Raw genomic sequence first — 22784 nt, 5'->3', positions numbered from 1 at the left:
GGGGGCATAAAGGGCTCACTCACTGACTCACTGACTTGACGATTTGACAATGGGACAGCCCTCAAACACTCACGCACTTCACATGAACGCGCCTCTAAGTCAGTGAGTCTGTAAGGGATCGGATTGGAATTGGGCCTAGGTCCTTTTCAATAACGCACATCCTACCAAGGAAGTGTCCTTTACTTTGAGAAGCACTGATAATCCTGTTGTGTCAAATGTTGTCATAATTAATGTATGAATTTCTGAGTTATGGCCAAAAATATGTTTTATGAGGTCACACACACCTTCATCAGTTCATTGTTGAGTCCAGGTAGACATTTGTGCCAAATTTGAAAGAATTACCTCAGTGTTCCTAAGATATGGTGTTCACAAGAATGGGACAGATGGACGGACAACCCGAAGACATACCTACTCTGGCCACAGCTATCGCCAGCACTGAGGCGTAAGAACGTTTTGTTTGAGGTTTTAGTCAGGTCAGTTTATTTATTCATTGATTGATTGATTTTTGGCAATTTGGTAAACTGTCAGGTGTGACAGAAATAAATCCTCTGCTTCATTTCTTCAACTCTTTTCAACTACACATGAGAAGGAAAGGCGCAAAGATGGTGAATCATTATTATTATTAAGCAATCAAAGCATTAAATTAGGTTTTCTATCACAACATTGACTTAAATTGACTTTTTAATTTGGTATTTATGTCTCTGTATCTAAGAATTTTAAGCCATAGTAAATTAACTTTGACTTTCCAGTAGGTTTTTTTCATTTCTTGGTGTCAACAATCGTCTTCAAAAATGAAAACAAAGCTAGGGTTAGGTTTTTTTCCCCCCACGGGGTCAAATTATTCAACATTATATACATATTTTTTGCAGATGATTAATCAAAATTACATTTTGCAAGTAAAAATTTGAGCATCTAATAATTTTGTTTCAATTTCTTTAAAAAATTTTGACTTTCTATCACAAAAATCCTTTAAAGTAAGTAAAGAATGTATTTTAATATCATATGAGACATCAAATCTCATTATTTTGTCCATATTTTAAATCAAAACCTGACTTAACATCCTTTTTTTTACTCTCCTGAGCTTCCATGAGTCTCTGTCAAAGAGCAAAATGAACCACGTGTGAAAGAAGCAGAGCGGACGCTGTGAGCTTGTGTACTAAAATAAGGTTATTTACTTAAAAATCGTTACATTGGACAGACTGTATACAGAGTTTTTCATTTCCTTGGTAAACTCATAAGGCACCGAACCAGATGCTGTACAAAACAACAACAACAACACCAAAACAAAAAAACATTAAAGATTTACATATTAGAGATTATTCCTATACGGGGAGTTTTCTTGCATATTTATTACAGAGAGAAAACACTAAAGTTACTGCTCTTAAATATGAACTGTATGAACGGTTCGCTTCATTCTCTCACTCTCACACACGCACGCTTGCGCACACACACACTCACACACACACACCAAGCCAACACGTGCACGTCATCCTGCTGCCGAGGAGAGAAAACCAACATGAAACAGTTTAAAGGAACAGTTCAACTTTTTAGGTGAATCTCTGCACACACACAGAGCGGTGAGGTGTGTTTAGCCTAGCTTAGCACAAAGACTGGAAGCAAAGGGAAACTGCTAGCCTAGCATCAAATAGCTTCAATGCTAACTGCTGCTAAAATGTCTCATTTTTATATTTCTGTTTTTACACCTGTTTAATAAACCAGATAAAACACATAAATACAATACACTCTTTTTATTGAGCGAGGCTAACAGTTTTCCCATACTTCCTTTCTTGTGCTAAGCTAGGCTAACCAAATTCTGGACTTATTTCTTAAAATAAAATTTTGTCCCAAAATGAAACTAAAATAAATTCCTAATTTTACCTTTCTGTGGGATGAAGAAACTCTTATTTTGGAATAAATGAATCTTAAACAGTCAGAAAGCATCTGATTGGACGAGTTAGCCCTCAGCAGGTGTTGCTAGTTTATCATTAGCGGTCCAAGTTCTAACTATCAGACGACAAGCACTGTAAGCTAACTAGCTAGCCTTATGAAACAGAATATTAACAGCAAGGAGGAAAAAGGAAATAGTTACTATTGTTATTACCTTTAGCTTCAGATTTTAACATTTAACAATGTTAAAAGATTTTACATCCAAGACTACAGGTTTTTTTATGTAATCTTTTAGGTGCGACGGATAACCTAAAATCAATGAGTGAAATAACGACTTCAGATGTTTTGACAGAAGGCCTCTCTGTCTTATTACAGTAATTAAATTGTTTATATGTGCCTTGGTTTATCCTAATAAACTAAAGAATACAGTACTGCAGGATAAAGTCCTAAATCTCAGAAATGAATTAGCATTTTAGCAATAAAAACAAAAGGGCCTCATTCACCTATGTCCTCCTACGTTTTCTCTTAAATTTTGTCCTAAAGAAAAGTCTACGTCAGATTCAAGATGCTCTCTGAAACAGCAGAATTACTCGCACCATCATGATGAATCCCACTTTCCTCATAAGCTGACAGCGTGTGCCAGTTGATCCTATTTAACATAGGTAAACACCCGCAAATCCCTATAAAAGGACATAAAACCGCAGGGCCGTGTGCACACATGGAGACTGGAGGAGAGGAGAATGAAGTCGAGAATGCCAAAAACTTAAGTTTACAGAGGTCGGAGCACCGAACTCCAAACATAAAAAACCTTGTGTTTTCTTCAGAAAGTGACGCCAGGTCATTTTGGTTCCACCTGCTGAGGTTTAGCTCAACCAATCAGATTGCTTTGTGCCACCAGAGCAGCTCCACCTCTTTGTAACCGATCAATCTCATGACTGACAGACAGACAGACAGACAGACAGACAGACAGGATGTGGACAGACAGACAGACAGACAGACAGGACGGTAGACGTCTCCGTAGTGACTCCGGTATCGTCTCTGAGGAGTCGGGTGGACGTCGACACCACTGCAGCACAGTGTTCTGGTTTATTTTAAAATCCTCTCATGAGTAGGCACGGCATCTAATGATAACATTTATTTACACATTAAAATTCACATATTATAATAGTACCTTTTTATAATTAACTCTACTTTTTAGAGTGGAGATATATTTCAATATGGCAGGAGAACTCAGTCCTGAAGAGAAAATAACAAAACAAAAATTGGCATTTTTTAGCATTTTGAAACAGGCAGACGTGGAGGAAGATGATGCTGCGGGTCTCCTCCCACCTCCTCTTCATCGTTAAAATTATCTTTATCGTCTCGTTTGGCTTTCACAGAAAGCGTCAAACCCGACTGTCTCGCTCCCAATGAGCCGCTCAGCACACAAAGAGGAGGAGGAGGAGGAGGAGGAAGGACTCCATGCTTGTTTCCAGACAGACTGAAGGTGGAGGAGGAGGAAGGAGTCCAGATTTGTTTCCAGACAGTGAAGGTGAAGGTGGAGGTGGGAGGAGGAAGAGGTGGCCTCCATGTTTGCCTCCAGACATAATGAAGATAGAGGAAAGCAGGAGGAGGAAGGACTCCATGTTTGTTTCCAAACATTCTGAAGACAGAGGGAAGGAGGAGGAGCAAGAAAAGGAGGAAGGACTCCACATTTGTTTCCACACAGACTGAAGATGGAGGATGAGGATGAGGAGGGACTCCACGTTTGTTTCCGGAGCAACTGAAGATGAAGGAGGATGAGGAGGAGGTGCACAGTTCTGCCCTGAAATGGGTCCTTTAGTATCTCCCAGGTTCTCCTCCTCTTCCTCCTCCTGATGAAGAGGGAGCCTGATCCGGTCCATTAACATTGAGTGGGTTCAGGTGGGATGAAGAGGAAGAGGAGGAGGAGGAACGACTCCATATTTGTTTCCAGACAGACTGAAGATGAAGAAGGAGGAGAAGGAAGAGGAGGAGGAGGAGATGCACAGTTCAGCCCTGAAATGGGTCCTTTATTATCTCTCAACCTCTCCTCCTCTTCCTCCTCCTGATGAAGAGGGAGCCTGATCCGGTCTGAACAGGTTGAGTGGGTTCAGGTGGGCTGAAGAGGAGGAGGAGGAGGAGGAGGAGGAGGAGGAGGAGGAGGATGAAGCTGGTCAGATCTTGATGTCCTGGGACTCCACCATCTTGGCGAGCGTCTTCTTGACTCTGAGGATGGTGAGGCGGGAGGCGGGGTTATGAGCCCAGCACTCTGACATCAGCTTCAGCATGGCCCGCAGGCACTGAGGACACACACACGCACACGCACACACACACACACACACACACACACACATTGTTAGATACAATACACAATCAAGGTTCTTGTTCTCCACTACATTTGTCTGACAGCTTTAGTTATAGTTACATCCAGATGAAATCTGTGTGTCACCTCGTCACTGTTCCAGCGGTTGGACACGGTCGGCCTCAGTCCTTTAACACAAACCACCTCCAGCATGTCCTCGTACGACGGGTCAGACGGCACCATCTCGTAGTACGGCAGCTGGTAGTCCTCCACGATACCTGAACACACAGAGAGACATTAGCTCACCTGAAATCACAGTGTCTTCATGTTTATCTGGACGACCTCTTTTCGAAGTTACGAAGTGTAATAAAAGTGTCTATTAACCCGCCTAATTTAGTTAGCATTACAGAGAAATCAAATATTAATTTTGCTATCGCAGCTAACGTTAGCTTATGTGCTAAAAAGCTAGCATTACTGGGAGATCCGATATGCCGATTAACCTGCGTAGTTGTCCCTCCATTGTGACATTAGAAAGTGTCACATTTATCTTGCAAGTGTACTCTTCTTCAACGTTTGCTTTACTTCCTGGATTTTTCCCACATGGAAATTCTGACCAATCAAGAGCAGCTTTCTCTCACAAGGCATTTGATCTGGTCCGCTTGTAAATGCTGCCGTGAGAACATGAACCAACTCTAGGCAATTATGCAACTTTGTAATAAGGCTAGTCCCTGATTCAGACCAAAGCAAGACACTATTGTTGACACTATCACAGAGGTGTTGATTAGATTATATATATATGTATACAAGTGTGTGTGTGGTGTGTGTGTGTGTGTGTGTGTGTGTACCTCCAGTGACGCAGCGTCTGGCCATCTCCCAGATGACGAGGCCGTAGCTGTACATGTCGGCCATGATGTAGGCCTGGAAGTGGTTCTTGTTGAGGCTCTCGTCCAGGACCTCGGGAGCCATGTAACGCCTCGTCCCCACTCGAGTGCTCAGGGGGACGTCCACCTCGTTAGTGTCGCTATGGCAACACAAATGAAAGTGCTGTCAGTCACATGCTGAGGAATACATTGTTTGAATGTTGTTAAGAATAAAACTGAAAATAACGAGCTGCAGATCAACTTTTGTTTCTGTCTTTTTTAGGAGCATGTTGTTTTGGGAAATGGTTCTGGATCAGAGTCACAGCTGTCTAACAATATGCTTTATATGAAAGTCATTCACACACACACACACACACACACACACACACACACAGAAAAAAATCAAATTAAAGAGCTCAGAAGTGAACCACTGCAACAATAATCTATTAACACCACAATGAGGAATCAAACAGAGGCAAGTTTCAGCCCTGTGTAGCTGACGAAGAATTGTTTCACTGCTGACGTCACGACACAACTCGACAGCATACCTGTTGAACTTGACGGCGAGGCCGAGGTCGGCGATGCAGCAAGTGCCATTCTTCTTGATCAGGATGTTTTTGCTCTTCAGGTCTCGATGGGCGATGGCCGGCTTGCCCTGCGTGCCGTAGATCTCGGTGTGCAGGTGGCAGAGGCCGCAGGCAGCGGAGTACGCCAGCCGCAGCAGGGTCTGCGTGTCCAGCGTGGTCAGCTTGAGGTAGTCGTACAGCGAGCCGTTCTCGTGGTAGTCGGTGATGAGGAAGAGCTGCGTGAAGGCGCCGGTGCCTTTAATGTCAGCTGCGATGAAGCCTGCAGGACGATAAGAGAGAGAGATGACTGACAGGCCAGACATTCACTGGTCAGTGTGCTGTGCAGTGTATTTCTGGGGAAGCTCTCTTGACTTTAACGCTACTCTTTGGTATAGACCGTTGCGGACATGATGCAGAGGCACAGAGGAGAAGAAACTAGAACTGTAAGGCTCCGAGATAACATATCATCTCTCCGCTGCTTAGAAGTGGTGAATTTACAGTTCACAGATACTTAATATGATACAGTCTCTGGTTTTTGTTTGATATGTTGTGTTGGTAAAAAAAAATGGTGTTGCACATTTCCAATCTCAGGAGAGCTTAACACACACACACACACACACTTTAAATGAGTTAGTGTGTCTTCAGTAAATCAGAGCGCTGTCTGTCTGACAGTGTGTCGTCTTCGTGTCTCATCAGTCTGACAGACGACAGGCGACGCCGTTATTCGTTTTAAATCATCGACCAAATTAAAAATCAATGAAGGTATCGATCGGCACTGGAGTCCTGTAGTCTTTGTCTGTCGCTCTGAGCTCACAGTTTCATGCTGATGTATGTCTTCGCTATTAAAAAGACAGCGTCACCATTTTTTAAAAAAAATTATTTTCTACGTGTTGTAGAAGTGAAGTAAGGTGTGTTTTGTTACCGAGGATGTTTTCGTGTCTCATCAGGACCGTCTGGTAGATCTCCGTCTCTCTGAACCAGCTGGCCTCCTCTCGGGTGAAGAAGACTTTGACGGCCACCTTCTCGCCCCTCCAGCGTCCCAGCCACACCTCGCCGTACCGTCCCTTCCCGATCTGACGCACCATCTGGATCTGCTTGGCGATGGTCCGCTGCACCTAAGCGGGGGAGAGAGGAGGTTTTATGACGAGTCAAAGCTTTGTTAACATTGCTTTTATCTCTGTATCAAAGCAGGAAGAGCGAGGATTAGAGTCAAATCTCAGCTGCTGTTTCACCTCAAAGTCATTCAGTTATCTGAAGAAGAAGAAAAAATCCTGACAGGAAGAAGTCAGGGAATAATCATTTGTATAGATACATTTAAAAAACAGCGACGAAGGATCAAGAGAAAGGATATAAAAGTCTTCACAGAGGGCAAATGTCAGGGTTATTTTCATTTTTCTTTGTTATTTACACCTACTTTACACTACATGGTTCAAGTGACCCAATTCTGATTTTTTCCTCTCAAGTGGCACAGATCGGATCTGTAACATGAACGTGTAAACAGGAAAAAAACGCATGATATCGGATATTGTCAGATCAGATTCAGGCCTCCTTCAAATGTGGAAATATATCGGATATGAATCAGATATGTGCCAATAGGTCTGTAATCTGAACAGACAGATTGGATATTTCCTGGCAATCCACATCATGAATAATGCGACAACAGCGCATTTTGATGACGTGCTCATGAGCGAGGGAAAGGAAGGAAAGCCGAATAAATCGCACGTCAATCAAAAACTATGAACCAAAAAAAAAAAAAGCACAATCTATCCTGAGTGAGACAAACGGCTTGATCCTCGTCTCCAGTGAACCAGCAGAGAACGTGCAGAACCGAATCAGTGAAAAAACACACTGGGCTACACAGCCTCTCTACCTGAGCAGCTGAAGCTGCGGCTCGCACCCTTGACACACAGACGGTGCTTCTGCATGCCAGCCAAACATGTGCGCAACTGTGAGAAATAAATATCTGAGGTGTACGCTGCTTTTCTGTCTTTTTTTTTTTTTTTTTTTTTTAAATTTTCTTTCTTTCTTTCTTTCTTTCTTTCTTTCTTTCTTTCTGTCAGCGACATACACTCCTAACACAGGACGGGTTGTTTTTATTGACTGAGTTGATTATTAAGCCATAGTGATGCGCGGATCGGCTCTGATAGCACCCAAATCAGCATGTACCTATCAATCATCCAGCCGCACCCGTCTGCAGCTGCACGGACATTTCCACCGCTCTGTGTAGGCGAAGTTACCTTTTAAATTATGTGGAGCAGCGGCAGCTTTCCAGGTGATTTATTCTTTAACAATTAACTTCAAATATTTAAAGTTAGTCCTTAAAATTGCTTTCAGTAATGTAAACATTTCCATGCCTGCAGTAATGTCACCGTAGCAAATATCGTGGGACATTTGCACAGTGGTCAAGAGTGCAGGACCGGAAGTGTCGCACAAAAAAACGGAAGCTGGCTGCGTTCTGTTTTGCCTCTGTGTCTCCGTGAAAAATAAGGTGAATAGGCAACAAATCGGAATTGGGCATCAAGACATGGTAGTGTAAAGGCAGCCTTAGTTTCTGTGTAAATCTGGCTGTCAAACTGCAGGATTGAGTCACAAAACTAAATCAGTAGTAGATAATATCAGAAAGTGTGTGATTAGATCGCTTGATGTCACATTAATATTTTGCCCTTTTAGCATCAGTTCAAACAAACCAAAATTATGTAAAGAACTGAGAAAAGGCTGTAAAATAAGAGCAGATTGTCACCAGGTATGAACTGAAACCAGGTGTGACATGGTGCATATAGTAACCGAGTGATTTAGTTCTACTTCACAGTCTCATAATAACTTATTTTTCTTCTAATTTTGAAGTGATCTGGCGTTTCTTTAGCAGAGGTCTCATGTATGTTTGTATGTGCTTGTAGTTCACATGATTAAAGTGAGTCAGTGTCCTCCTGGTGCAGTGTAGAGTCCCTACCAGCAGGGGGAGCCCGGAGCCACTGCCAGAGCTCTGTGACTGGTGGATGAGGTCTTTGAGTGACTCTCCAGCAGGGATGAAGACCTCCTGCTCCAGATCCTTGTGATACCGCTGACGCTCACTCTGCCACTTATACCTGAGAAAGAGAGAGACACACACACACACACAGTTATATTTCTAAATACAGACTAAAGCCCAACACGTCTTGTATTCGAGCCACCTTGCCCCTCAGCACAGAGTGACGATGGGTAAAACAGAGGGGTGAGGGGTGTATTGGGTCCTCTATATTAAAGGTTACATGGCAACAAGTCTTAAATGATGTTATTCATTGTGTTGAGGTCCACTCAGGTCTATATGGTGCTGCTGATGATGTCAGCTGACGTCCTACCTGTAGTAACAGACGACGGTGACACAGATCAGAGTGCAGCAGCAGACCGTCATGGAGATGAGGAAGGCCAGCCAGTGGGGACTTCCTTCTGGAAAACAAGACACCGTCGGGTTTGTCTCTACTCTCACCTGATGATAAAACACCTGAACCTCTCAGCGGCTGTGTGGAGTGTGAACGTTACCTGGGGGAGGCTGAGGGGGGAGCGTGGGCTGCAGGTCCCTGTTGCAGAAGTCGGTGTTGCAGCACTCGATCGTCCTCCTGGTCTGAGCGTTGGGGGAGTCCTGTCAATCAAAACAATCACACAAACCATCAGGTGAACCTCCTGCCACCTCTTCTGTCTCACACCTGACAGGAACTAGTCCAGTACCATTTCACAGAGCAGAGCCTGTGTTTACCAAGAGGAGGAAGTCACTCCTACCTGGCTGAAACTCTGAGTGATGTAAATTTGGTTTTACTTTTTTTTTTTAAATGACTCCTTTCTCGGCCAATATTTCAGAGAGCTCACAGTTGTCATACCATAACAAGTAAGGCACTGGCAGGGGATGTTTTGACTCAAATTTATAGTTTAATATCTCAGTTTGGACACACCCATTGCACATAAAATAAGGTCCTCACAGCATCACAGCAACGCAGAAAAATGCAGCCTTCAAACAGTCATGATTTGAGTCTGCAACGACCTGTTTCTGCAGTAATAAATCAAACTTTGATCACTCGTTCAGCTTCTTAGATAACCTATTTCTCCCATTACTTAGCTATCTGTTATTTACCTATACACACGACGCCTACACATAACTAAGTGGTGATATAATCTGAATGTCTTACTGGAAATCTAAACTATTATCAGAGAACTACATCACGTCATCATCATATCTATTTTGTGGCTTTGAATGGTGTAAAACAGCGAGTATTTTTAGTCATACTTTAACTTTCAGCATGATTCCTAGGAGTGATTCTGAGACACTTGATAAGTCTGTCTTAAACTTAAAAGCCCCACGATTAATTGTGAGAACAAAAGGAGAAGATACGACATCTACTTAAACAGACGACTGAATTGTGTTACTGAGAAACTAAGTAAGAAACCGACACTTCGGAGTGTTGAAAGTTTATTGAACTGACTTGTAATTCTTGTTTAAAAAAGAAAAAAGAAGATTTATGTGACTTAAGTTGAGCATAAATCTCAATAATGACAGCAGGTCAATGCTTTCAGTTTTTAGACATTAGAATTATGTTAGTCAAATTAGATTTGGCTGTTTAATATGTATATTTGACAACTCGTTTCTTCTTCCCAAATATATTTTTTTTAATGTTCAGGGTGACAGCATCGTTCATGTAATATAGTAAACGGGTAAAGTTAGCCCTCCAAGCTAATGCATGCTAACTACGGAAATGTGCAGCAACATCTGTTGCCAACAGTAGATATCAAAAGTCAGAGACGAGGAATCTCAAAGATCGGTATCAGGGCCGATCAAGGCATTTCTTCCCTTATCAGGATCGGCTATATTAAGATACATAGAGCCTGATCCGACCTTTGTCCTAAATCAACTGCTGTTTTGACTCGTGAACCTTCTGTCGTCAACTCTCCAACTCTCTGCTGTCTGTCTCTTCTCCACTTTCCAGAGCTCTGAAGTGTTTGAGCATGGGCTGATGTAGTTTTAACTGTATTAACTGAACTGAACTGAGCCCCGCTTGCAGCAAAACACCACACGCCATAGACGACAGCAAGAAGCAGTATGAGACTGTTTCTTTATGTTATTTATCGAAGTTATGAGCGCTCCCTTTCATTTCAGCTTGTGCGAGAGTCTCTTGCCTTTTGCTGTCATCTATGGTGTATGGTGTTTCACCGCCCTGCTCAGAGCAGACAGACGGTGGTGCAGAGCTTTCAACAACAACACTCAGCACGCAACTGCAACGTCAACAAAAGCCCCCCGAGCAAAAACCAATGAGAGTATTTTCTTTATGTAATCTGTGCTAAAGATGGAGTACAGGTCATTCAGGTGACTCATCAGGGGGAGCCTTACTTCAGTCGGAAAATGTAAACATATGATTACAACTGTGCGTGTAAACACAGAATTCAGTGTGTGTGTGTGTGTGTGTGTGTGTGTGTGTGTGTGTGTGTACCTTGCACTGAAAGTGTGAGCCTTCATACTTCATGCAGCCAGAGGTGAGGATGGCCTCGCCGTGCTCATCCTCCTCGATGATGGCGAAGCACTGACCGTTGGTCCTGAGGACACACACAGATCAGTCATCAGTCAAACTGTCTTCAGGGCCTGGACTCAACTGTTTTCACTCTACCTTGCACCCTGATCGTTCTACCAGAGATTCACTGTACACTGCGGTCTCTACTCACTGGCAGGTGTTGTTGGTGGCGTCCTCGGGGCAGTGTCCGGAGCAGTAGCAGCTGAGGAACCGAGCGGCGTCCTCGGGTGCAATGGTCGAGTCCTCACCGGGCCGCCGAGCCTCGGGTTTCACCCCCGTCCCCTGCAGGACATGATCTGGGTTCTGACCTGCAGCTGGAGGGAGAAACACAAACAGAGTTTCAGTGTGATTATCTGCAGCTCAGAGTGTCTCTGTGTTATTGATTTTTTCAAATGAAGAAAGACACTTTGATTATTATTCAGGAGTCAAAATCTAATACATTTACTAATTTAAATTTAAGTTCAGTTTCAATTTGAGGACTCTGGGACAGAGCGGGGAGCTCGGAGAACAGACTTCAGGTCAGATTTATTATAGAGACTTCTGCTAGAGGTGAAACATTCCTACTCTATCAGCAGAACAACAGGAGGAGGAAGAAGAGGAATAGTAGGAGGAGGAGGAGCTCCATAAAAGGCCCACAGGCTATTTATACTGCACCAACAACTGTGACTGTGTCCCATCAAAATCTTTACATTTCAGGCTTTTATAAAACTCCTCAGTGACTTCCGAAAGACTACAAGCCACTAAAAGTATCAGGGGTCAGAGGTCACAGGTATTCCAGGTGATGTTACACCCCCTCCCCCCTCTGACATTTTAACTGTAATCAATTTAATCACATCAATTTATTCTTATTGTTTCCAGTTTTATTTACATCATGTGCTCATTTTATCTATTCATTTCCTTTTTTTCCATTTTAACAATTAATTATTTAATATAATTCATGAACGTTTTAGCTCATTTATTTATTCATTTATTATTTCAAATAATTCAATAATTAATAAAATGTATTTTTAAAGTTTTAGCTTATTTATTTATTATGCTTAATTTCTTTTTAATTTTGAATAATTCAATTATTTAAAATTATTAATTAAAGTTTTAGCTAATTTATCTATTTATTTTATTTTAAATATTTCAATAATTATTTCAAATAATTTATTCAAGTTTTAGCTCATTTATTTATTATTTTATTTTAAATAATTCAACAATTATTTTAATTCATTTAAGTTTTAGCTCATTTATTTATGTTATTTTAAATAATTCAATAATTATTTTAAATAATTTAAAGTTTTAGCTCATTTTTTTTATTTTTTGGTTCATGCTCTTTTAAAAAAACAAGGCAGAAAATAAGCACATTTTAGGATGATTAATGCATTTAATGTTTGACTCATTGATTAATTTTCTGTCAGTCGACTGACTGATTCAGCTTCATCACACAGAGAAAATATTCTTTAAAGTGTTGATCAAAAGAACGGAGAGATAAAGAGACAAGGAAGAGAAATCTTTATCCCTCTGTTATCAGTCCACCTTAACTGCCTTCTTTTGATCATCTCCAGTCCTCCTTTAATCCCTCTCTCTTCTCTCCTCCCTACCGTCTTTTTTTTTTTTTTTTTTTTTAAACCTTGTATTTCTTTTCCATCAACTTTTAAACACTTCTATCTCATTCCTTCCTCTCTCTGTAGCTCCGAGTATAAACAGTCTGAGGTGTGCGGACGTGCATGTTGTCATGTCTGGACATGCACTACCTGCACAGCTACACTTTGAGCTGCCTGGTCGTCGCGGCAACAGTCTGTCTGTCTGTCTGTCTGTCTCTCTGTACAGCCACCGCAGAAGTAAAAACTGGCTCTGTGGTTCAGAGAATCTGACAGACTGCTGCTGTGACTCTGCGGACTGGAACGTAGACTCTGACTCATGTTTGACAGACGTACAGGGGAAAAATCTAAAGAAGAAGAAGAAACTGGGCTGATGCCGCCTCGCAGCGACTCTCTGATGAGCTGCTTCACACTGAGCTGAGTCGGCACATTAAAAAAAAAACCTCCCCAAAACACAGGGTAGGTCCACGTTAGGCTAAATCTCTCTGTTTCAAACCTGCGTCCAGACTCAAACAGAACTTTCCGCACAATAAACTGAGCTTTTACAAAACAGTTTCCAGAGTGTAGAAAGTTAAAACTCCAGCCTAGTGCTCACGTGTGTCTGTGTGCGGCTAAATGAGTTTTTTATAAAACAATAGCATAACTTGCAAAGTGAGGGCCAGGACCTCCACGTAAGGAAGTAACCAGCTAACTAAGAAACTAAGTATGTCCGTAACTAGCTAAATCAGTCACAGTCAGTAACTAATAACTAAGTGAGCAACTAAGTCTGTAAATAAGTGACAACTAAAGTCACTTTTTTAGTAAGTAACTTTGTGAGTAAGAAGGTAACTAGGTAAGTAACAAACTAACTAAGCCATTATCTAAGTAACTAACTAACTGAGTAACTATGTAATTAGGTAAGTAACAAATGAACTATGTCAGTAAGTAAAAAGGTAAATAACTAAGCAAGTAAGTAATTAAGTAAGTAACTAAGTCGGTCAGTCAGTCAGTCAGTAATTAATTACGTAAATAACGAAGTAACTGACGTTGCTGAAGTTAGCAACAAACTAAGCCATTAACTAAGTAACTATGTAAATAAGTAAGTAATTACCTAGGTAAATAACTAAGTCAGCAAGTGAGTAACTATGTCAGTAAGTAACCATGTAACTAATTAAGTAACAAACTAAGTAACCAAGTCAGCCAGTCAGTAAGTAACTCACTTAGTAAGCCATTAATTCAGTAACTAAGTTTATCAGTACGTACGTAACTAACAAACTGACTTTGTAAGTAAGTACCTAAGTATCTGTCAGTCTGTCGATGAGCAAATACGTAAGTAAAAAACTATGTCAGTAACTAGTTGAGTGGATAAATTAGTAAATATGAAAATAAGTAAATGTAAGAAAGAAAGGAACTAATTAACTATGTCAGCAAGTGGCTAGGAAACTAAGTCAGTCAGTAAGTAAGTAATTTACTAACCAACTATGTAAGTGACAAGGTAAGTAAGGAACTACACAATTAATTATGTACCAACTATGTAGGTCACAAGGTAAGTAACTAACTAACTACGTAAGTTGCTTAAGTAGTTCAGTAGTTCAGAAACTACTTAGGCAACTAAGTAAATAACTATCTGACCAAGTCAGTCATTAAGTTGTTAAACAAATCAGTAAGTAAGTATGCCATTAAGTAATTTACTAACCAGCTATATAAGTAACAAGGTAAGTAACTAACTACACAAGTAACTAAGCAACTATCTGCCCATTAGTCAGTCATTAAGTTGTTAAACAAGTCAGAAAGTCACTAAATATGTAAGTAACAAGGTAAGTACCTAATCCGCTAACTAAGCAAGTAAGTAATGACGGAGGTAAGTAAGCAACTAGTTAAGTAAGAAACTACATAAGTAACTAAGTAACTATCAGACCAAGTCAGTCACTAACTTGTTAACTAACTAGTTAAGTGAGTAAGTTACTAAGTAAGAACTCCGTAACTACAAACGAGTCAGTTTATTTATAGTAACTCATTTTACGTTCAGGATTTTTATAATTTGTTTTCACTGTAAAGCACTTTGTGACTTTGTTCTTAAAGGTGCTATAGGGGCGTCGGTGGTTTAGTGGCAGAGCAGGCGCCCCATGTACAAGGCTGTTGCCGCAGCGGCCCGGGTTCGAGTCCAGCCTGTGGCCCTTTGCTGCATGTCACTCCCTCTCTCTCTCCCCCTTTCACACTTAACTGTCCTGTCCATTAAAGGCAAATAATGCCCAAAAAATAGCTTTAAAAAGGTGCTATATTATTACTATTATTATTATTATTATTATTATTATTATTATTATGTCAGAAGGTACAGTATAGTTAAAGTTGTCCTCAGCGACACACGGACCTCCCTAAGTAAAGGCAGACTCTTTAGACTCCCAACATGTTTTCATATTTAAATCTGTGCAGCTTTAAATGAAAAGCATACAAATAAAATATTAAAAATGACATCATCACAGTCTAGACCTGAAAACCCTCACACACAGCTTCTCTCTGTCCTGCCTCCCTCTCAGACCAAGGACAGCTCTGATTGGCTGAGATAAAAAAGTACAGCGTGACTGTAGAGAGGAGGCAGGAGAAGTAAAGGGATGGTGGGTGTGTTGGGGCTGGAAATGGCTGCTCTTGTTTCTGTCTCCATCCACATGTGTGCTTAATTGTGCCGGCAGTCAGAGTGGAGACTGAGGTCTGGCAGAGAGCACGCTGGGTAATCAGACTCTTAAAGTCACAGCGCTGCTTCAGACCCACTGTTTATTTACATCCAGCAGCAGCAGCAGCAGCAGCAGCCTGATAAAAACAACTCTGACCTGTCAGCTGACGTCCGCTCTCATTTTTAACATCTGACCTTCTGGAGGAAAAGGCGACTGTGGACGCTGAGTTTTAGGTTAAAGCTGCCGGTGTGGTCCGTAGACACAAAGTCAGCTGCCCTGCTCTCATGCAGAGAAACTTTACGACGGGGAGTTACTTAACAGTGACTCACCGTCTACAAATATGCAGCGTACTAAAGATGATGAAACTTATGGCAGGAGAAATCAATGGAGCTGAAAGAAGTAACTGATCAAAAGAAAAGTAATCTATTCTGATAATGGAATCATCGTTTCATTATCTGGTCATAGCTTCTTAAACGAGAAGATGTCCTGCTTTTCTTTGTCACGTGTTTTCTATATAACATTTTATAGACTAAAAGATTAACTGGAAAGATAATCAGCAAATCAATAAATAAATAAATGTACTAAATAAAACTTAGAGTAGATTTACAGCTGAAAACAACAGAACAAGCTGGGTTGTAAATTATGACGACTTCAACGTGGGGGAGGACATTCAGTAGACGTGTGGAGGAAAGATGGAAAGAATGTGGGTTGAAGCGAACTAGGGAGCGCTTGTTTTAGCCTTTGTCACATCCCACTCGCTGAAAGTAGACGCTCAGTTTTAGTTTAAAGCAGTCGGTGTGGTCTGCAGACACAAAGATATCTGTTCTCATGCAGAGGAACTTTACAGCTGGGAGTTACTCAGCAATGACTCACTGTCTGCAAATATGCAGAGAAATAAAGATGGCATGATCAAACTCAACACATGCCCACAGTCAGACAAAGAGAAATCAAAAAAGCTGAAGAATTAAGATAACAAACAGCACTCTGGGTTCATAAATACATGATTAGAACGTCTATAAATTGTTGCCTTGTCTCTTCACAATGTTTGTTTTGTCAAACAAACAGTTTACACTTCAACATTATTACTAATACATTACAATTATCGATACTATTGTAGAGGCTAAGCCAACACTTGATGACTTAATTGACCCGCTGATTGATACCTTATCTGATTAACATCTGAGTCAAACTTGCCAGTTGAACACTCCGTCCATTTATTTCCCATCACAAATTTATAGGTGTCCATTAAACTCGAACATGTTCTCAACAATCAAAAACATCCAAACGTGTAAATCCCGCAGCAACAAGCTGCTTCAGCAGTCAAATTGTTGTGTGTAAAATCTTACTTTTAAAGTAACCAGTACTTCCTGTTCTTAGATGACCGCAGTGGGATTTAAGTAATAAGTAGCATGAATGGGAAATAATACGTAGTGTTGGGGTAAATTTGGCTGAGCTGCTGGTGAACGCAATGTTTGTTTTACCATAGCGGAGAAGGTGAAGTGTGTATGAAGGAGAGTCGAACTGTATCTGAAAGTCATCGTTATCTTCTCCTCTCCTCTGTGTTGGAAACGTACCATACTCACTCTGAACTGCTCTAAGGAGATAACCTCCACCCGTCTGGTGCAGCATGGTAGTTAAACAAACAATCTGCAAACACTGTGTGACTTTACAGCAGTGTTGAGGACAGGGGGCGTTAGACCTGTCACACTCACATGAGCTGCTTTAACTTTCCAAAAAGTTAATTCAGAACGTGGGTTATCTAATAAGCTGTTCTACAAGAAATTAATGTGCAGCTCATCTGATGATCAATTCATCATTTTGCTCTTTGTCCAGGTAAAAACATCCAAATATTCTTTGGTTAAATCTTCTATGATGTGTTGCTTTTCTCTTTTCTTTATAACAATATACACTTAATAAATACAGGATTTAGTCAGTTGGTCAACAAAACAAACAACTGGAGACGTCACCTCAATTTATTTTTGGCATTTTATAGAACAAACTTTTTTTTTAAGACACCAAGATCGATCAGTATCAATAACTGTCAAAGACTGAAATTGATTCACAGTCTTTCCGACTTATTCTTTTATCAAATATTTATTTATTTAACTACTTAAGTTGCCAGTTTCAGACTCTGTTTTATTAAGACACTGTGTTTATACGGCTGCTTGTGTTGTGTTAGTCCTGCATCGAACCAACTTCACAAGTATCAAAACATTCCCAACAACATCCAGTTTAAAAAAACAAAAAACTGAACAATGCTCTATTTCAAACGTCATATGATGATTATGTTTTGTGAAATTTTTGTCCTCGGGAGCTAACTGTGCTCAGTTTCCCTTGTGTGAGGACGAGAGTAGATAAATGCTTCGTTCACACTACATCAATTTAGCCCTGATTTTCCGCTCGCTGACAGATTTTGGAGATCCCCAACAAAAGCCCCTGATCAGAGACAAATCAGCGTCGGCTCTGCGCTCACAAATTGATGCTAAAGCACTATGTGTGAACTGTTTCAAGACACAAACCAATAGGCGTACTGATGCATCGCAGACACTCAAATATCCAGCATGATAAATATTAGGACTTCAGGGACTTTGTCAGCAAGCTACAGCCAATTGAGCTGGCTGAGGAGCTGCAACACTTTCCAAGGTGTGTTTTTGTGTTTAAAAGGGAGAGAGAGACAAAAGTCTCTTTCACACAGCCTGTTCAAGGCAGAGATATCACGCTGTTATTAACTCTCTGTTCTTTACAAAAGGTACAATCGCAGAATGAGGGGACAGAGTTTATCGCCTTTAAGCCGGCAGCTGCACTGTCACTGTTCGGCTTTGATATTTTCTAGTAAGCACCAGACACAACTCCAGGCTGTGGTTGGATCCACATGACGTGACATCCTCATCGGGGACTGCTCCTGGTGAAAGACTTTGTAGTGTGTGACCCAGTTGCTGGTCACTGTGGATTAACCACACACGTTAAGACTCCAGATTACAAGAAACTTCGTACACATCTGACTTATATTTACAATTCTGTTTATTTGGATCATCTTTTTATATTTGCAAACTCTATCACTTTAAATTTCCCCTGGAGTAAAATATAAAGTACTGTTAACCTTTAGGCCGCAGGGAACAAACACATCCTAAGTGACGCCTGCTGCTGCTCCTCCAGACACAGACAAATAAGAATAGAGAAGAGGGAGGACAGAGAGAGGACAGATCAGCTGTCAACCACACTGAAACCCCGAAAGGACGATCAGTGTCAGCTCCCTCTGCTCCACTCACTCCTCCGACCTTGGAAACACGGGAGGAGGAGGAGGAAGAGGAGGAGGAGAAGGATGAGAGGAAGAGCAAGCGTACTGAATGAATCCCATCAATCAATCCAGTATAACAACATCAACTCCAAACGCCTCACAGTGAATACAAGATGAAAGTGGGAATCTTTGGGAATCTCTCTCAAATCTCTAAAAGCTTCTAATTTTATCCATCAAAGGGGATTTCTTTCGAGCTGTGGTAAGTTTCTACAGTCTGACGCTGAAATCAGGACAGAGAGAAGAAGCTGGTTTGCTCTTGCTAGAGGTCGTCATCACTTCCGCAGGACGACACAGCTGATGATCAGAGAGCATGATCCTGACGACTGTTACCAAATTGACCTCCTGATACAATATCCTGCACCCGTTATGTCACCTCTCTGTCCCTCAGCACAGTAACTCTATCGCCTCAAAGTAGCTGCACAACTACATCCACAACTGTAGAGCAATTTTTTGGACGAAAATCGGAACATCAGGACTTGCACCAGTGCCAAAGTCATCTTTCTTATGTTATGCTCTTATTTTGAAAGCCTCTGGTGTCCCTATCTTTTGTTCTACATCACAAAAAACTAGTGGACAATAAAGCTGATTAATTATCAAAGAACAATGCCAAACATGCTCTGGTTCCAGCTCCTAAAAAATGAGTATTTATTGTGTTTCCCTATTTATATCACTATAAACTGAATCTCTCGGGTTTGGACATTTAAAAACAACCCGGGAACTTGTTAATATGTGCAACAAGAAATGAAAGACTCGTAATAAAATGTTGGCTGCAGCCATTTGTCAGTGCTATAAAATAAAAATCTGAATCAAGAAACACGCAGTTGAAGTGTGAAATCAGTCGTGTTGTGTTGAGTGACTCTCAGTCTTCACAGAGGGGAAATAAACACTGTTTCAAAGGGCGAATATGTCTCCAGAGGGACTGAAGGATATTTCCGGAGAACAATGGCTGTTTGGAACATTTAGCGCCGCTGACAGCTCATACAGCGCCATACAGGAAACAGTTAATGTGCAGGGGGGAAGTGAGAGCGGCAACAATCAGTTCAACAGCTTCCTGCAGGGAGGAGTGGTGGACGGGACGAAGAGAGCGCTTCAGAGGGCTGCAAATGTCTGATGTAGAGTTCAGACCATCACAGGAAAATAAAGTCTCCCCTGAAGACAAACTGACTGTAGTCTGTCAGTGGGGGAGATTTTTTTTGTGCTTTTATTATCAACTTTACTTTAGAAAAAAAAAACAGTCTCTCTTTTCCGTCACCAGATTACTAGGTGTGTGTGTGTGTGTGTGTGTGTGTGTGTGACTGATATCAGAGAGCCGGAGTCAATCACAGTCAGTAACACTCAGCTGAACACCGCCCTGCTCTTATCAGCCTGCTCTGTGTGTGTTCGTAGGTCAGAAGGTGACCTTTCTCATGTTCGGAGCTGCAGCTCTTATGACTTTCAACACATCCACACTGTACCGACTACATCTGGGGGAAAACATGCACATGTTTTTCCACTGTTTTGGCCAGAAAAAGAGTAGTAAAGTAACATTTTTATTCTTGTTTAAATGATTAATTCTTGTTTCTTTGCCCAAGCCCAACTGGGCCTGACCCAACCAGCCAGGTTCGACCAGGTCAGGCTGTAATTTCTCACTATTCCCCTGGGCTTGAATTGGGTCGGGTTCTTGTCAATAAGCTTCTTTTTTTTTAAATGAAAATGGCAGGTCTCATGTGTAGCTGGTGAGTTTTAATAGACTGAATCAAGAGGGAAAGAAAGAGAAAGCGGGGGACTGCGACTGAGAGAGGGAAGGTGACGTAACATCAGAGAAATAAGCCATTTTAAAGACGTCCCTTCATTATGCCTCCTTTACACTTTCACACAGAACCAAACAACGGTGGCATCATCCCACGCCAGTGTGTGATTATAGTCTGCACTCTTGCATTCCCGCAATCAAAAGAGGCGTGACGGGTGCAACAGTAACACAACAGTGTCAGCCTCCAGTGTGACATAAAACATGTGCGTTGGTGGCACTTTATAAACAATAACAATGGCATAACACAGCAATGACTGTAATTCACCCTCTCTGTTCTATGGCGGCTAATATCGTCCTCTGCTCGCAGGGTAAGGAGCTCTTGGATCTCATTGTTTTCCCAATTTGCGGACCTTTACGGTAGCTGATCTTCTTCTTTGAGTTAGACACTAACTGCTAGCAGCTAACAGCTACTTTTTAAATCTCCCATGGTGGATCAGACACAACATGTCGCTAAAACGTCACACCTGTGCCAGTCAGCTGTCCCGTTTATGCAAACACTATTTCAACACTGTTACTACCCCCCGTGGCAGATTAAAAGCAAGACAACTCTGTCCCCCCACTCCCTGATCATACCTTGTATAGAGCATGGTGAGGCAGCATAACAGCGCAACATTCCCGCCTTGAACAGGCAGTGTAAAACAGGTGGAGAACTTGGGGAGGAGAGGTAGAGGAAGAGAGGAACAGAAAACAAGACAAAGAAAGAGTGTTGGGTCGGGAGGGCAGTGTTTGCCTCTGACGCCCTAGAAGTGGCGACAGACTACTGAAATTACAGAAAGATGAGAAAGAAGAGAAGGAGAAGTGGTACGAGAAAGCATGTCAGCCCCTTGCTGTTTTAGTATTGACTAAATATGTGTATTATGTCATTGTTGTTGGATTGGAGAATCTCTGTCAAATGCTGCTGGAAAACAAAACATTAAATTCAGTAGCTTTTATCCTGTGATTTTAATCTAACACAGACTCCTTCTTAACAAAACACACCATTTGGAAAACAGCAAATCAACAAGTCACTCCTGAAAACTTCCCAAACACGTGATCACTAAATGCCTCGGTCAGATCCCAGGATAAGTGATTTCTTTTAGAAACATGAGGGAGTGAAAATGTCTCCGACCTTTTGCTTCCACGGGTTCATTTCGAAAGCCTCTCCATTATCAGCCAATTGACACTTAATCACAGCTTTAACAAAAGGCCCCTGATACAGATCTGTGTGCACAGGGAGGGGGTGCTGATTACAGAGGAGGGGCATCGTGACTTTTTATGTTAATGTAATGCTTATCTCACTGAAAACAAACTCAAGGGTTAATGAGTAACTCAGCAGCTCATGGTTGAGCTTGTATGTTGCACTGCAGCCTAAAGTTACAGAAAAACTCAAGAGTGTGTGTCTCATCTCTGTGGATGCTGATTGTCACGTGTTTTACAGATCAAGTATGCCTGTAAGTCATCACAGAGAGAGGACTTACCACACTGACCAAAATACTTCTATTAAAGCAGAAAGTAAATCTCACATTTGTATAGCCTCTCTATCAGTCAGTCTTCAGACTTTCTTTCTGAGCTCCTCGTCATCTCTGACATCATAACTTTTTGGCTTCCTGACAGATAATTCAGTCTCCTTTTCACTTGTCAGGAATTTATTTCCTCCTTGGCAGTAAAACATGTCACACAAGCTTTTCATAAACGTCTAGCAGCAGCTGATCAGTGCAGGATTTGATCCAAAGTGATGAACAGATAACACCACAGCAGACATACAATCTGTACCAATGTTAGACTTGTTACTTTCATACTTTCAGCTGCGGCTTGAAAAAGCACAAACTGTGAAGGTGAGGCAAGCTTGAGATTTCTTGAGTCTGTCCTCTCTGCAGGTTGAACAAAACACTTTTAAGGCAGACTAACTCTAAAAACATTTAAAATGGGTTACAACAAACTTGTCTTGTCCTTGAATACAACTGAACCCCTGCTTTTTCAAACATACAATACAGAACGAGTTGTCTGATATTTGGGTCAATACTGTATTCTTAAATGCCCTGGCCATGCAAAAATCCGATTTTGCCCAATATGTGAACGCATGCTCACAATCTGTAGATACTGAAGGGGAAAAAATTCCATCAGGTAAGTGTGCGATTAATAATTTGTTAGTCATACTATGCAGGATTTAACCTAAAGAACCTCTCAATGACCAAGACCAATGAGATGTGTGCGGTGGTGTATGTAGCTGCAGTGACTTTGCGCTCTGCCTGTATGTTCCTATTTTCTTCTTATTTAATGTGTTCAGGATGTTTCTGGACGCTCAGGTGAGGTTGGAGCTTTATAAAAAGGT

At 41.4% G+C, this 22784-nt stretch overlaps 1 protein-coding gene across 2 annotated transcripts in view; it reads right to left on the bottom strand.

The window, feature by feature from the left end:
• Positions 1–1149: 1149 nt before the first annotated feature.
• LOC125903742 (bone morphogenetic protein receptor type-1A-like) overlaps positions 1150–22784 on the bottom strand; it is a 68870-nt gene continuing 47235 nt past the window's right edge. The window contains exons 4-13 of one of the 2 annotated variants that reach the window (XM_049600865.1): positions 11301–11463; positions 11072–11174; positions 9135–9234; positions 8954–9038; positions 8566–8701; positions 6538–6730; positions 5598–5895; positions 5035–5210; positions 4337–4467; positions 1150–4187 (exon numbers count right to left, since the gene is read on the bottom strand). In XM_049600865.1, the coding sequence (XP_049456822.1) occupies positions 4062–4187; positions 4337–4467; positions 5035–5210; positions 5598–5895; positions 6538–6730; positions 8566–8701; positions 8954–9038; positions 9135–9234; positions 11072–11174; positions 11301–11463 (1511 nt within the window). In that variant the 3' untranslated portion in view covers positions 1150–4061. Of the gene's footprint in view, positions 4188–4336; positions 4468–5034; positions 5211–5597; positions 5896–6537; positions 6731–8565; positions 8702–8953; positions 9042–9134; positions 9235–11071; positions 11175–11300; positions 11464–22784 lie in introns of both variants that reach the window. The other variant, XM_049600864.1, reaches the window with a different exon arrangement.

This window comes from Epinephelus fuscoguttatus, linkage group LG16 (assembly GCF_011397635.1).
Source record: "Epinephelus fuscoguttatus linkage group LG16, E.fuscoguttatus.final_Chr_v1".
NCBI lineage: Eukaryota > Metazoa > Chordata > Actinopteri > Perciformes > Serranidae > Epinephelus > Epinephelus fuscoguttatus.
The sequence above is the reverse complement of the archived record's forward strand: the minus strand, read 5'-3'. Positions and strand labels throughout refer to the sequence as shown.